This window comes from Molossus molossus, unplaced genomic scaffold, assembly GCF_014108415.1.
Source record: "Molossus molossus isolate mMolMol1 unplaced genomic scaffold, mMolMol1.p scaffold_m16_p_3, whole genome shotgun sequence".
Classification (NCBI taxonomy): domain Eukaryota; kingdom Metazoa; phylum Chordata; class Mammalia; order Chiroptera; family Molossidae; genus Molossus; species Molossus molossus.
In genome coordinates, this window is record NW_023425366.1 from 40,820,282 (window position 1) to 40,834,149 (window position 13,868).

General features: G+C 36.6%; 1 protein-coding gene across 1 annotated transcript in view; it reads left to right on the forward strand.

Moving 5' to 3' along the window:
- Nucleotides 1-13,868, forward strand: part of ZSWIM6 (zinc finger SWIM-type containing 6) — a 192,019-nt gene that overhangs the window by 114,266 nt on the left and 63,885 nt on the right. The window contains exon 2 of the mRNA XM_036278942.1: nucleotides 11,810-12,166. Within this exon, the coding sequence (XP_036134835.1) occupies nucleotides 11,810-12,166 (357 nt within the window). The remainder of the gene's footprint in view (nucleotides 1-11,809; nucleotides 12,167-13,868) is intronic.

The following is a 13,868-nucleotide window of genomic DNA, read 5'->3' on the forward strand; positions in this document are numbered from 1 at the left end:
AACTGTTATTTAAAGCAGTGTATTGGGTTATTGGCAACAAAATGTTTCTCACTACTCCTTTACATACGCATCTTAGGTAGGGCACATAGATCACTTGTTTTCAGTCTCTGCTATCTTGCAGCTTCTCACACTAGAGCAATTTGGTAGAGTATTCGAATTTCATTTAACCTCTCTCCTAAATAAAAATTTTACATTTTTATTCATTTATTGTTTTGTTCACTTAAAAAATATTGAGCATATATCATATGCAAGGCACTGTTCTGGGTACTTTTAAGTGTTCTCAGGACCTTAACAGTCTTTCTTTCATAGGACAGCAGGCCATCTCTCTCTCTTTCTCTCTCTCTCTCTCTCTCTCCCCCCCCTCCACTCTCCTCCCTCTCCCCCTCCCCCCTCTCTCTGTCCCTTCCTCTCCCCTCCCCCCCTTTGTATTATGGAATAAACTCTTACACAGGATTTACATGTTGGATCCTCAGAGATATTTGAACTTTGTCATTAATGTTTCGAGGATTTGAAGGTAAAATATTGTAAACATTTTTTTTTTACTGTTATGGGTAAACTTTGTGTCGTATTCTGTTGAATCAAATATAACTTTTAACTATAATTGTGGTGCAGATAACTACATTGTGTATTTTCTTTTGGGTTGCATTATAAAAGATTGACTTTCAACAGCAGGCTTACTTTTCCCAATTAATAATTGGTTCTTGGAGGATACTGATGATGAGGTATCCTCCAGCCTTTAAGCCACATGTGTCTAGGTAGGCTTAAATTCCTGGAGAAAAATCACAAAAGCCTGTCAATTGGCTTGTGCTGATTTATGATTTCTAAACTCTCAGTTGAGCCTTTAGTTCTCTTTAGTAACACTCATTTTGAACTATGTTTTCTTTTCCATTTTCTGTTGCTGTTCTAGACCCTTGAGTTTGTACTACCATTCTTTAAATTTTTAATAAACAAAACTCAATAAGAGTCCCTTTACTGTATGGGTTCCTAAAGTTCTGTATATACCATACTGATATGCATTCTGAATGTCCAAAAGGGTGGTGCCAGATTCAACTTAATCCAAACTTATATGAATTTAGGGGAACCCCCCCCCTTTTATGAATATCTGTTAACACACATAGAACGCAATTTGGAAAATGTGGTCTGTACTTTTTCTATTATTTTTTTTATTTTTTATTTTTATTTTTTTTATCCTCACCCGAGGACATTTTTCCATTTTTTGTTCAGGTAGAGTGGGAGGGAGAGAGAGGAACAGAGAGAGAGAGAAACATCGATGCGAAAGGAACACATCGAGTGGCTGCCACCCGCACGACCAACCAGGGCCGGGGACAAACTGCAACCGAGGTACGCGCCCCTAGCGGGAACCGAACCTGGGTCTCTCCAGACCGCAGGCTGACGCTCTAACCGCTGAGCCAAACCGGCCAGGGCTGTACTTTTTCTATTATTTATTTCTGAATCCAACTCTGATCTAACTTCTCAGCTATCAATTACCCAATAATTCAAGCCTTCACCTCAAAATGTGAACTCTGGTGTTATTCGTGGATGCATCCCTGGAGACTTACTTGTACATTGCTAGTTACCAAGTTACAGGATTAAGGAAGTGGTTGTTGAGTGGTATAAACTCATGTTTATAGTACTTAGTGGATAGTAAGGGGAAGAATGCAGCCTTTTACATAGTGAAGTCAGACAAGATGATCCATTTGTTTCATTTCATTTTTAATGGGCTATTTTTGTTTCTACATTATTCTATAATACATTTTGTATAGATAAACTTCATCTATATTTATTCAATCTGAGATTTTTAGATTAGATTTAGAACACAACAGAAGAATAATGCCTTAGAAATCTCAGTTATAGACAGATAATTAAAAATTATATAGGTGAAATGTTTACTTGCTTTTATATTAAATTCCAAAGCTTTAAAAAAAATTCCACATGCCAGTGACATACATATACATGACTATAGCTACAGCAGTGTTTATCCTTTTTCTCTCCCCTTCCTGAGCCATAGCTTCCAAGTCCTTTGAAATGATAATTCCTTCAATTTTGTAGCAGCCATCGCTACAAAGGTCCTCTGTGAGGGAATGTGGCAACTACCATCCTTCATTTCGTCCTGGGTGGTTCTCCATTACTGTTGCCCACCTCCATAATTTTTTAGAAATCATCTCATATAATTTATATTAGAGCCATAAGGAGGGCTAAACATCCATAGGTTAAGGAGATCCAGGAAGTGCCCTTCTGCCAGAGTAGTCTGGGCCAGCCAGTCTGTCGTGTGATGACCACATTTATGGCCGCCATTGTTAGCACTTGGTGTGTGATCATTACCAGCCTCTCAGAACATGTGCTGGACATCATGTATATGGCAAATTATCTACTCAGGAACACTTGCAGCACTTTTTACATTTTAACAAAAGCGCTTTTTTTTCCTTTAAGTAATTTGTGTTCGTTGTAGACATTTTAGAAAAACACTTACCCCCTACACCAACCAAAATAAGGAAAATAAAAAGTCACCTCTAATCACACTGTTTCAAGATATGGGTGGGAATGTCTTACTAAATTTCATCCATATTTTGAACAGATGACCTGTCTGTTTCTCTTTTATCACTGTGTACTTATAAAAAAAATGTATCACCACATAGCCCATGTATATACATCTACCTCACTGTTCTCAAAGACATACACACAGAGCAGGGAAAATTTTCTTCTCAGCTGGATGTCACAGACAGGAAATAGTGATGCCTACAGCCCTACAGTTAGTGTTCCTTGGCATTCTCTAAGGAGAACAGGGATTCTGACTTCACTCTGCCTGTCAGGCCATAAATTACTGAAGACAAAAAGCTCTGGGCTCTTCTTCCACAAGAACTGCAAGTTCCCTTACTGTTGAATCCAACTCTCAGTTAGTCTCCAGCTCAGTGACAAGATGGACTTGGGCTATAAAAATAATTCTGCATACCTTGTCATGGAAGGCAAATATTAGGGATTAGAAAGGCGTTTTACATTTTAGTAGAGATCATCAAAACTAGGAGTGAAAAATTGTTACTTATTGAAACTAGAAGCTATTTTGAGACAAAATTCTTCTAAGACCCTGAATTTTCTGTTTCTAATCAAATCACGTTTTAAGAATGTGCTATGTAAATTGGGGACAAATGAAAAAAATGCTAGTGGTTTCATTTATTTGGAAGTATGAATATATTAGAATATAATCACAGCAACAACAAACCCTTGTCCATTATTGTAATAGAAATGCTGGCATGATCTTGGGAGCTTGGCATTTCCAACAGCGTGCACACTCATGCTCACAGGTTAACACAATAGCAGCATTCCATAAAAGAAATCCTTGTGGTTTACATACATTGTCCATTCTAAACCTTACAGCAATCCTGCAAGATAGATATTAATTCCTTTGTATAGATGTGAAAACAGAGGGTAAGTTACTTCCCTAAGTTCATTTAACTGAGATGTTTTGGAGTTAGAAGGAGAACTGATCTTGTTTTATAGAAGGTTTTGATTATTTCCAAAGTGCAACTTCATCTTGTTTTATCCTGCATATTCTGTTGCCTCTGACTTTCTCATATAGGGTACACTTTGCTTTAGGCAAAAAACATGTTACTAAAATTGTTGCCTAATCTGTATATTTTTTTTCATTAATTGGATTGTTTTGAATTTACAAAGAATCCTCAGTTATGAGGAATCCTGTGGGACTTGTAAACCAATCTCTTTGTAAAGATAAATACTTTCCAATTAATCATTTTAAAATGTTTATATATTAATTTATATTTATAATGAAGGTTTTACTTAACAATAATACATTTTGTTACTATAAAATTTTATTTACTTATTTCTTAACTTGTTAACCGGGGAATTCCCTTTTTACTGTATGCAATGTTTGATGTATTTATATGTCCTGCTCGGTTAACAGGTTAATGCTCAGACCAGTTTAACATATCATTCCTGATTTCTTGGAATGGGAGCATTTAGGTTACATAATAAACTAGGAATTGTATACATTCTTTGTATCACAAGTTATACATTCCTTACTGGTTTTTTTTTTTTTATCCTCACCCGAGGACATTTTCCCATTTTTTTGTTCAGGTAGAGTGGAAGGAAGAGAGAGGAACAGGGAGAGAGAGAGAAACATCAATGTGAAAGGAACACATCGAGTGGCTGCCACCTACACGACCGACCAGGGCCGGGGACAAACTGCAACCGAGGTACGCACCCTTAGCGGGAACCGAACCCGGGTCTCTCAGGACCGCAGGTCGACGCTCTAACCGCTGAGCCAAACCAGCCAGGGCCATTCTTTACTGTTTACAGTGTTTAATTGAGTATATTCTGACTAGAAAACCTTGTTTAGCCTGTAATTCTAATCATCCAAGTCAGTGGTTCCTGGACCAGCAGCAACAGCATCACTAGGGATGATGGCATCGTTGTCCAGCAATCTGGATTATAACAATCCCTCCAGGTGGTTCTGATGCACATTTCAGTTTGAGAAGCACCAGTCTATATGTTCCACATACCAAGAGTATAAGAGTGTTCTTTCATCTAACAAATGCTTCTTGAGTGTTTCATCCAGGACAGTCCTCTATGAACAGTGATGCCACAGACTACTGTCTCCTATGGTATCACAGACCTCTGCTTCCAGCTTAACTCATAAGAGACGAGTGGACTCTGAGAAATAATCTTTAGTTAAGTTTAAAGTGTCCATTACGACCAAAATGTGGGTGCTCCTGTTGGGGATGAGGGGTCAGGCTGGAGCTCTAGGGTATGCGTGGTAGAATTTGACCACCGAGGCCCGCATTCTCCCCTTTCCAGTCTGAGCACACTTTTCTCCTTACTTCTTGGCTCAGGTAAATAGAATTGGTCTTCAGAGTTTCTTCTTCACCCCCACTCCTAAAGCAAACAGCCAGGCATTTCTGAAGGTTGTTTTACTGTAAGCAACAATACAGGAAATAAACTGGTAAAGAGTTTTCTGTTCCTCTCCCGTTTAGACTCAGGCCCAGGAAAGTAAGACAGAGGTGTGTAGAGGGGCTAAGAGTTGGGTGTTTGGGTACCATAGGGCTCTAATAAACTTAATCTGCACTTCAGAAGTTGGGGGCCCGGGTGAAAGGCCAAGTCTGAGAGGGGAGGAAGAGGAAGCACTGAACTGAAGGGGCAGAATTGGGACTATTCTGACAGCAAGAGAGCCTGGTTGGTCTGGTCTTTTAAGAAGGGCTGAAGGCTGGAGCTGCTTTGCTTGTATTACAAAATGTTAGCATCGGAGAAAATGGACTTTAAAAGATTGGGGTAAATAATTTAAATTCTTAAGCATCTTGTCGCTTTACAGTTGTTAAAGTAACTCAAATTCTACCTAACTTGTTTGTTACCACCCTGTCAACCCACTCAGAATCTGAGGCTGGGCAATGGTTGTTTTCCTCAATTCTGGAAAATTACTTGATGATGATGGTGGGGGGAACCCTTAGTGCTTCAACATTTGGGATGAAATGGAGTGGTGTGATTAAAAACAAAATCTAGCACATCCCCCTTAAACTAGTACTCCTTCTAGGTGCCCATTACAGCTAAATTAGTGGATAAGTGTCTTCTTTCGCAAATAATTTTAAATAACTCTCTAATGCCATTCATATCTAACAGTAATGCTGATCATACAGATCCTTATATGAAATGGTGCAAAAATCTACATTAATGAGAGCAAAACCCATACTGAACAGAATGCCGCTGGGAACTATAGGTTGGGCCCATCTAGTGCATGCTTCGTAAATTTTTATGTTGTTTATATGGTGTGCTGTGGTTTACAGTCTGGTCTTTGCATTAATTTGCCATTGTCTTTCTCTCAAATATTAATGAAGTGTAGGAATGATTCTATTCCAAACAGGCATTTTTAAAGTAGACTTAAAAATAAAGCTTTTCCTTTAAAAATAATTTTCTGAAAGACGAAAACCACTTCATTAGTGATTGCCAGCAAAATCTCCTAATGTCTTTCTGTAAGCTGTTTAAGCTTAGTATTAGAAACTAGGGCTAGAGGATTTAATTAACCAGCTCACAGGATGCAGTCTCTTTAATTTAGGATTTCCCTTTGAGAAAATTATGTAGTTGAGAAGGAATATCATATTTTAGACAAGTTCATTTTTGAGTTGAGTTTATTGCTACATCTTGGGCCCTTAATGTGTCAATACTGCTGATCTGGAAATTAAGCACAATTTTAATTAAGACATTTTGTTTTTTAAATTGATGATTGCAACATGGTGAGTTGGATTTTGTATGTTGTAGTTTTCAGTTAGGAAAGGTAAAAAAATTTGGTTTTGGGTGGCATTGATTAACTCATCCATTTTACCAGGGACACAGAATCAGATATTAGTTACTATACATTTAGCAATATAGTAGGTTTAGTTAACCAATGAATATATTTTGTTATGAGAGTGTTAAATGTTAACACTTTTGTATTGTTTAGACTTAGCTTTGAAAAAAATACAGAAAACCTCGCATAACCCTTGCAACCCTTTCAGCCATAACATTACATTGCTTTGGTTTCTGCCTTTAATTTCCCCAGGGCTTCTTTTTATTTAGGAAAAGGGTAAAAGATGTATTTGTGTAGGTACTACACCAGTGCTTCTGTTAAATTCTTTTTCAACAAAAATATGTTACTTGAGCACTTCATGTGCAGGGTGCATATTTTTCTGAAAAGAATGTGCCCTGAAAGCAGTAGTTTTTACTGTATATTTATTTTATGTCTACCAGTTTATTTTAGCTTAAAAGTTTTCTAATGCTTTGAGTTTGTAACCATTTTTAGTTAACTGAGCACATACATTTCTAGCCATGTTTTGCGCGCGCGTACACACACACAAAATGGCCAATCTTTAGAAATTCTCTATGTATTTTAAAACAGTTGTCTTTCCAGTCTGATATGGGTCTTCTTTAAAATGCAACTAAAATCTAACCCTATATATTGAAAATCAGCTCTCAAGGAAAGCTTATTTTAGAATATTAGTGAAAAAATAAATATTTGCTTTCCAGAAACTTTAACTTTACATTAATGAGAATTGATTAATGTAGTTGATTTGAATATGTGCTCATGCATGAGAAATTTGCCCTTTAAGTGTTTCTCTGTTGAGTTTTATTAACTACTGACCTGTAAGATTCAAGTGCAAGTCATGTTCTTTCAAAGATGGTTTGGCAAAGAGGAGCTATTTCTTCCCTTTCTTAGTAGTGCATTATAAATAGTTCCTCATCTTTCTGATCTCACTCTTAATTTTATTGCGGGGGCCCCACACTCCTTTTGCTTACTCAATGTACGTGCATGAGAGAGAGTTTAAAAGATCAGTAATGTCTAGGTATAATTATGAAAAATGTTTGATCTTGTGGACACCCTGAAAGGGTCTCAGAAACTTCTGGGTGTCCCTGGACCACATTTTGAGAATCATTACATTATAACTCTTTAGAAATATTGTATGGTTAGTCAAAAGAAATCTCTCTTATATTTTCTGAATTATCTATGTATGTAAGTAACATTCTGACAAAATTAGCTATTTGTGTGTGGGCAGAACTCAGTAGGAAAATGGGGAAAGGCCACTGCATTGAGCAAAGGTATAACTGACTGAAGTTTTTTGGTTTTGTCGTCAAACAGCAATAATTCTTCTAGTGTCGCCTTACTCACCTCAAACATTCTTAGTGACCAAGCTTACTTTTCAAGACATGTCATGAGTGAAAACCCCCACCCCCACCCTCCAAAATTTCAGTAGCATAGAAAAATAAAGTGTTTGGGATGAAGGGAATGTATTTAATATCCCTCCCCTACTTCTCCAGCTGGGAAAGGAAGGAAAGGGAAATAAAATTTAATGAGCACTTTTACTATGTGCCAGGTGCTTTACATATGTTATTTCATTTTAATCCCAAAACAACCCTAGGAGGTATTTATAGCCATATTTTGCACACACATAGAGCCAGACTTGGAGATGTTAAATAGAAAGTTCAGAGCTCTCAGCATCTAAGTAACAGAACCTGAACCAAGTCAAAGTCTATTACTGAAGCCTATACAGTACTGTGCCTTGGTTTCTGCTTTGTTTTTCTTCAGTTTCTGCAGATTGATAATGTGAATATTAATGTTTTATTGGGCTCAGGGGTGACATGATCGTAAAACAGTTTGACTGCTCAGTGAGGTTTGCTCTCATGGGATTAACTATCTTTGACAGATTATATTTTGTAAAGTCAAATAAATATATTTATAAGAAAGGGTTTAGATAATTTCTTTTTAAGTTTTAGTTTTTTGAAAAGAAAACAATTATCCATATTTTATCATAGTGGGGAAGATTGCCTCTTTTTGTGTCCTCAGTTCTGTCATATAGAACAGCTAACTATCCCAGAGGAGATTTTGCTTAAAACAGCTGATCATCAGGGTTTGTCAGAACTCCAGAAAGGTAAAATCCACACTCAGGAACATTTTTATGTTTCAAGTCACTCAGTAACTAAGAGATAAAATAGGTTGGGGGTGGAGAGGAAGGTGTGGGGAAAGATACCTTACAGCCTTCTAGGAATGTTGAGAGAGAGAGGAATATTCTGCTTGCTTCTCCTGCGCATGCTCTGGTATGATTTAGGATCGACAGAGTGCATTGGTGGAATTTTAAAGATTTTTCAAATTGGAGAAGCCAAAATACGCCACTAGACCATCCTGAAGTAAGGCTTAATGGAATTCCTATATATTGACTGAATATTGTGTAGTCTTAAAAATTAATATACCAGCTGTCCTTTATCTGTGTATGTGATTTTCCTGTATTTAAAATAAAGCTTTTTGTCTCTAGTAACATCAACCATCCCAACCTAAAAAGTAATGGGGACATGCCCCTCTCCCCCGAAATGAATAGGTCTCTAAGTATTAAATCTCTGCCACAAAGCTAGTCAAGTTAGAGGCGCAGCTGACCTGGGGGCAAAAAGTTTTCTGTGAAAAAGGCTAGCAGTAATGGAGAGGAGTCATTGTGAGAGCTGATAATGGAGAAAAGTAACAAAAAGACCTAAGTAGATAGAGTATTGCTACCTGCAGTTGTCTGTTACAAGGAGTGCTTCCTCATTCACTTGGTAAACATCCTAAATGGTCAGCTGATTAGGGCAGCAGGTTAGATAGAACTTACAAACAGAAATGTCTCCCCCAAAATGGTTGGAATTCTTATAGGAGTTTGGGTATATGAAAGATAATGTAGAATTACTTGGAAAATGAATATTCATGAAACTCCTTAATCTTTGATGATAGTAGATTAATGAAGTGTTACTCTGTAAGACATATATGTTTATGTGTCTTCACATATTTCTTAAACTGATGGTCACAATATTTTATAGTTTGCTTTTTAAAAATTTTAGGAGAGTAGTAAATGTTTAATGTAATGAAATTGGATAATAAATTATATGTGATATCAGGATTCAATATATTTTGCTTCCTTCTGACTTGCACAGATCACAGGAATGGAGTGATTTTTGTAAAACTTTTTTGAGGGCTTCATCAGTTTTCCTAAGGGTTTCTTCTTTGATAGTTAAATTAGTCCCTTGAAGTACTTGTTAAGTTACAGCCTTTGACTAATTACTAACTAGTCTAACTCTTGGTTCCTCAATTTTCTTAGCTTTCTTTGCCTGTGTGTGATTTGAGAAATTCTCCAATATCACATTTGTGGAGAGACAAAGACATTGACCTTGTGATCAAGAAGAGATATGATAGTGTTAACTGGGAGAGGTTAATTTTATAAATGGGCAGTTTATGACAACTATTTTCTTGTAGTAATAACTGGTTTCTTTTTACACACATATATGTGACAGGTGGAAAATAGATTTCTTGCGCTAAATGTGCAGTATATTCTTGGGAACTTTCTGGACTCTCTCTTATGATCCATTCATTTTTATTTATTTTTTGCCCTAATCTGTGCCTGTCCTATGGATTTTTAGTTATTGGAGGTTTACAGTGCATCATGTATATAATAAGGCAAGACTGCCCTTATTCGTCATTTTTGAAATGTTTTTGGATATTTACTTTTAATGACTTTTTACTCATGGGAAAATACATTTAAAATTTTTTGAAAATATGATTACATTTACTATGTATCTTTCTTTAATTGTGGTTTTCCAAAAACTTATTGACTAAAAAAGATAAAGGAGACTGGAATATCCATTCTGAAACTCTGGAAGAAAACCAGAAGTTGTCTATCATATTGCAGTTCTCAAAATGCAGTATTGTGAAGCAATAATAGTAGCTTGTTTTTAGGAAATACTATTAAAATGAATTAATTTGGTAAAAATTATTATGGCACTTCTCGCTTTCAACTAAGTGTTGCTGAATATGAATGATCAAGATCCAACTATATTTATTACTCTGAAAGATTTCTTGTCAGTTGAATTTTGTTTCTTCCAGTTTTCTGGCCTGATGGCCCTCCCTTGAAGAAGACACTAAGGGGGCTTCAGATGCCCCACGTTGAACTCTAGGTGTCATCTGGCCATTATTCTCATATCACATCTCTGCAGGTTCCCAGACTTCCCACATGGTGTAGAACCTTTGTGTGAATAAAGAGGAATCTGAAGAAATGGCGGGCTTGGTGAATTTTATGTAAGTAGTATGGATAGTGAGGCTGAGAGAGCAAGCCAAGGGCTTTATTTTGTATCTTCAAGTTTCTGTCAGGCACTTGGAATCCTTAGGTACTGTGTCCTGGAGGTTCCCAAAGGGATCCCCTTAAGGCTTAACCCTGGCCTCTGAATGTGGCTTCAGGAAGGGAAGATGGAACTGAATGGGCATGCCCAAAAGAACTCAGGATGACCTTCCAAACACATTTGGGGAAGAGTTATGAGGAGGATTTGTCCCCTGACCAACAGGCCAGGACTGCTGGTGACTGGTGGAAGGCAGTTTTCAGTTGGCTGTACACTCACTGTAGCCAGGGCTTTACAAAGGAGAATTGTTACCTGTGTGTGGTGATTGAATGTCTTATCTCGAGACCTTTATTAGCAGTGCCCACATGGCCATTTGGTCTGGGAGATTGTGAAGGATTCCTGTGTGGTTCTGAATTTAAGCCACTAAGGCCGCTTGCCCCTTTGATGATTTTGCATGACCGTGCGTGCGCACACGCCCAAGCGCGAATGTTTAACGACCTTCTTCTTTACGAGCTTTGACTCTATATAATGTGATACAAAATAGTCCTTGCTAGCTACTTACATGTGGTATTCATGAGATTTGGTGGGCTTTGCAGTTCTATCAGCAGACATGTAGCTATATTGGGGGATATGTTAATGCATGCTACAGAAAGGATTATTAATTAAAACCTTTTTTTTTTTTCTGGTCAGTATTTGTGAAAGGGATCCCCTCAGAGTTACAGAGTTGGTTGAAGGAGACTAGTGGCTACCTGGAATAAAGATAGAGGGAAGGAAGGAGTTCACTGAGAAGAAAGCTGAGCTGGACTACTTAACTTTAAAAAGTTGTTTAAAAAGGAAGAAAACCACTGATCTAGTGAATTTTTATCGAGTATACCACAGATTTAGAGTAGAGTAATGATGGCTTATTAGTGCTGTGATCTAACAGTTTTCTTTAGGAATAGTGGATGACATATGTGATAAGTGTTTTGACATGGCTGTGTAAAATACTACAGATGTCTGTTGACTACCATTTATTTGTTACCTTTAGGGTGTGGGAGTGGGTGTGGGGTTGAGTTTGAGTGGCCTGAATGTTCTTACTTGAAAATAAAAGCTGTCATATTTTTTTTTGCTGCCGTCAAGTAATACATATTTCAAAGAATTGGAATATTTCATAGCATCTGAATACAGAAGCTAAACTCTCTCCTCCCTTCCTTTCATTTAGGTTTCCACTTGAGTGGCACAGTGACAGAACCTGCAATACAATCGGAGCCAGAAACTGTTTGCAACGTGGCCATCAGCTTTGATCGTTGCAAGATTACCTCAGTGACCTGCAGCTGTGGAAACAAGGACATATTTTATTGTGCCCATGTTGTGGCACTGTCTTTATACCGCATCCGCAAGCCAGATCAGGTCAAATTGCATCTTCCCATTTCAGAGACTCTCTTTCAAATGAATAGAGACCAACTACAAAAATTTGTACAGTATTTGATCACAGTGCACCATACAGAAGTTTTGCCAACTGCTCAAAAATTAGCAGATGAAATTCTATCCCAGAATTCAGAGATTAACCAAGTTCATGGTGAGTATAGACATTTATTCTATAGATTTATTCTAGATTCCTTTTTGTTTATAAGTTCAACTCTTCATAAAAATGAGTTAAATGTGAGTTTAGGTCATCAGCATTGCCCTTAGGTAGCTGAGAGAATTCTAAGTTTTGTTTTGCATTTTAAAACATTTCTTTCGGAGTGTTTTGTGCATTCTACTAGCTATCATGCCTTTCATGCTTAGAAAAATCTCTTTTTAAAGCATGTCTTCTATACTTTTATATTTGCTAAAATTTCATCAAACACTAGATATTAGTGGTAGAAAACACTTATTTAGGCATTTAATTTGCCGATGTCAGCTGTCATCAGTAAACTGACTTGTGCATACTCAGAATTTTTATTTCTCTTTTCTTTAAAAATTTATTTTCCAAGGCAAGAACTTTGTGACAGAATGCCTCAAATTAAAAAAATAAATTATTATTAGAAAAGTATTACAACTTGTTTATAGAGACATTAAGATAAGATTATTATGTATAAGAAATTCCCAAAAGGTTTTCTTTTAAATCTTTCATACATTGAACATGTGATCTCATTTATTTGTAAACACATTTATCAACTGTTTATTTTGTGCATTGTAAATATGTTGACTCAAAAGAATATATGCAACTTTTCAGAAGTAGACATCACTTATTTCATATATTGCAAATAATATATTGCATATTAGTATAGGATGAATAATATTGTTGAATTACAGGTTGCTGTGTTTTTCAAATGTTTAGATATAATTTTAAAGTATTTTGAAAAATATATTGAAGACTGTGACAGACTGTGACTAAGCAGCTCAGGGGCCTAACGTTTTTATATTTTTTTAGTTGTATTGATTTGAGATGCCAGAACCAGTCACTCAATCCTATTGTTTTAGGTTTTCTTCAGTCATTACTTGATATAACAAATATAAATGTTTAAGAAAAGCAGATGGAGATAATTTCTTAAAATTTTTTAAAATAGTGAGATGTAATGCACAGAGAAGTGCATAAAATATAAATGTGCAGATTAACAAAGCAAACCAGTCCCCAAGCCAACAAATAGACCACTCTCAGCACTGTCCAATAGAAATATGAAAAGAGCCACATGTATAATTTCAACTATTCTAGTAGCCTCATTTAAAAAGAAACAAAATTAATTTTAATGTAGGTTTTATTCTCAGTATATCCAAACTATTGATTCATCATATTCATATTAATATCACTATTCTTAAATATCAATTCAACATAAATATTGATATTTCTTACCCCCTTTTCATTTCTTTGAAATCATCACATCTCAAATCACATTTTATTTTTTTATTTATTATTTATTTATTTATTTATTTATTTATTTATTTATTTATTTATTTTTTATCCTCACCCGAGGACATTTTTCCATTTTTTGTTCAGATAGAGTGGGAGGGAGAGAGAGGAAGAGAGAGAGAGAGAGAGAAACATCGATATGAAGGGACACATTGAGTGGCTGCCACCCGCATGACCAACCAGGGCCGGGGACAAACTGCAACCGAGGTACATGCCCTTAGCGGGAACCGAACCTGGGACTCTCTGTACCGCAGGCCGACGCTCCAACCGCTGAGCCAAACCGGCCAGGGCTCAAATCACATTTTAGTTACATTGCGAGTTCTCAATAGCCACATGTGGCTAGTGTCTACCTTATTGGACAGCACAACTCGAGATATTCTAGGTATAA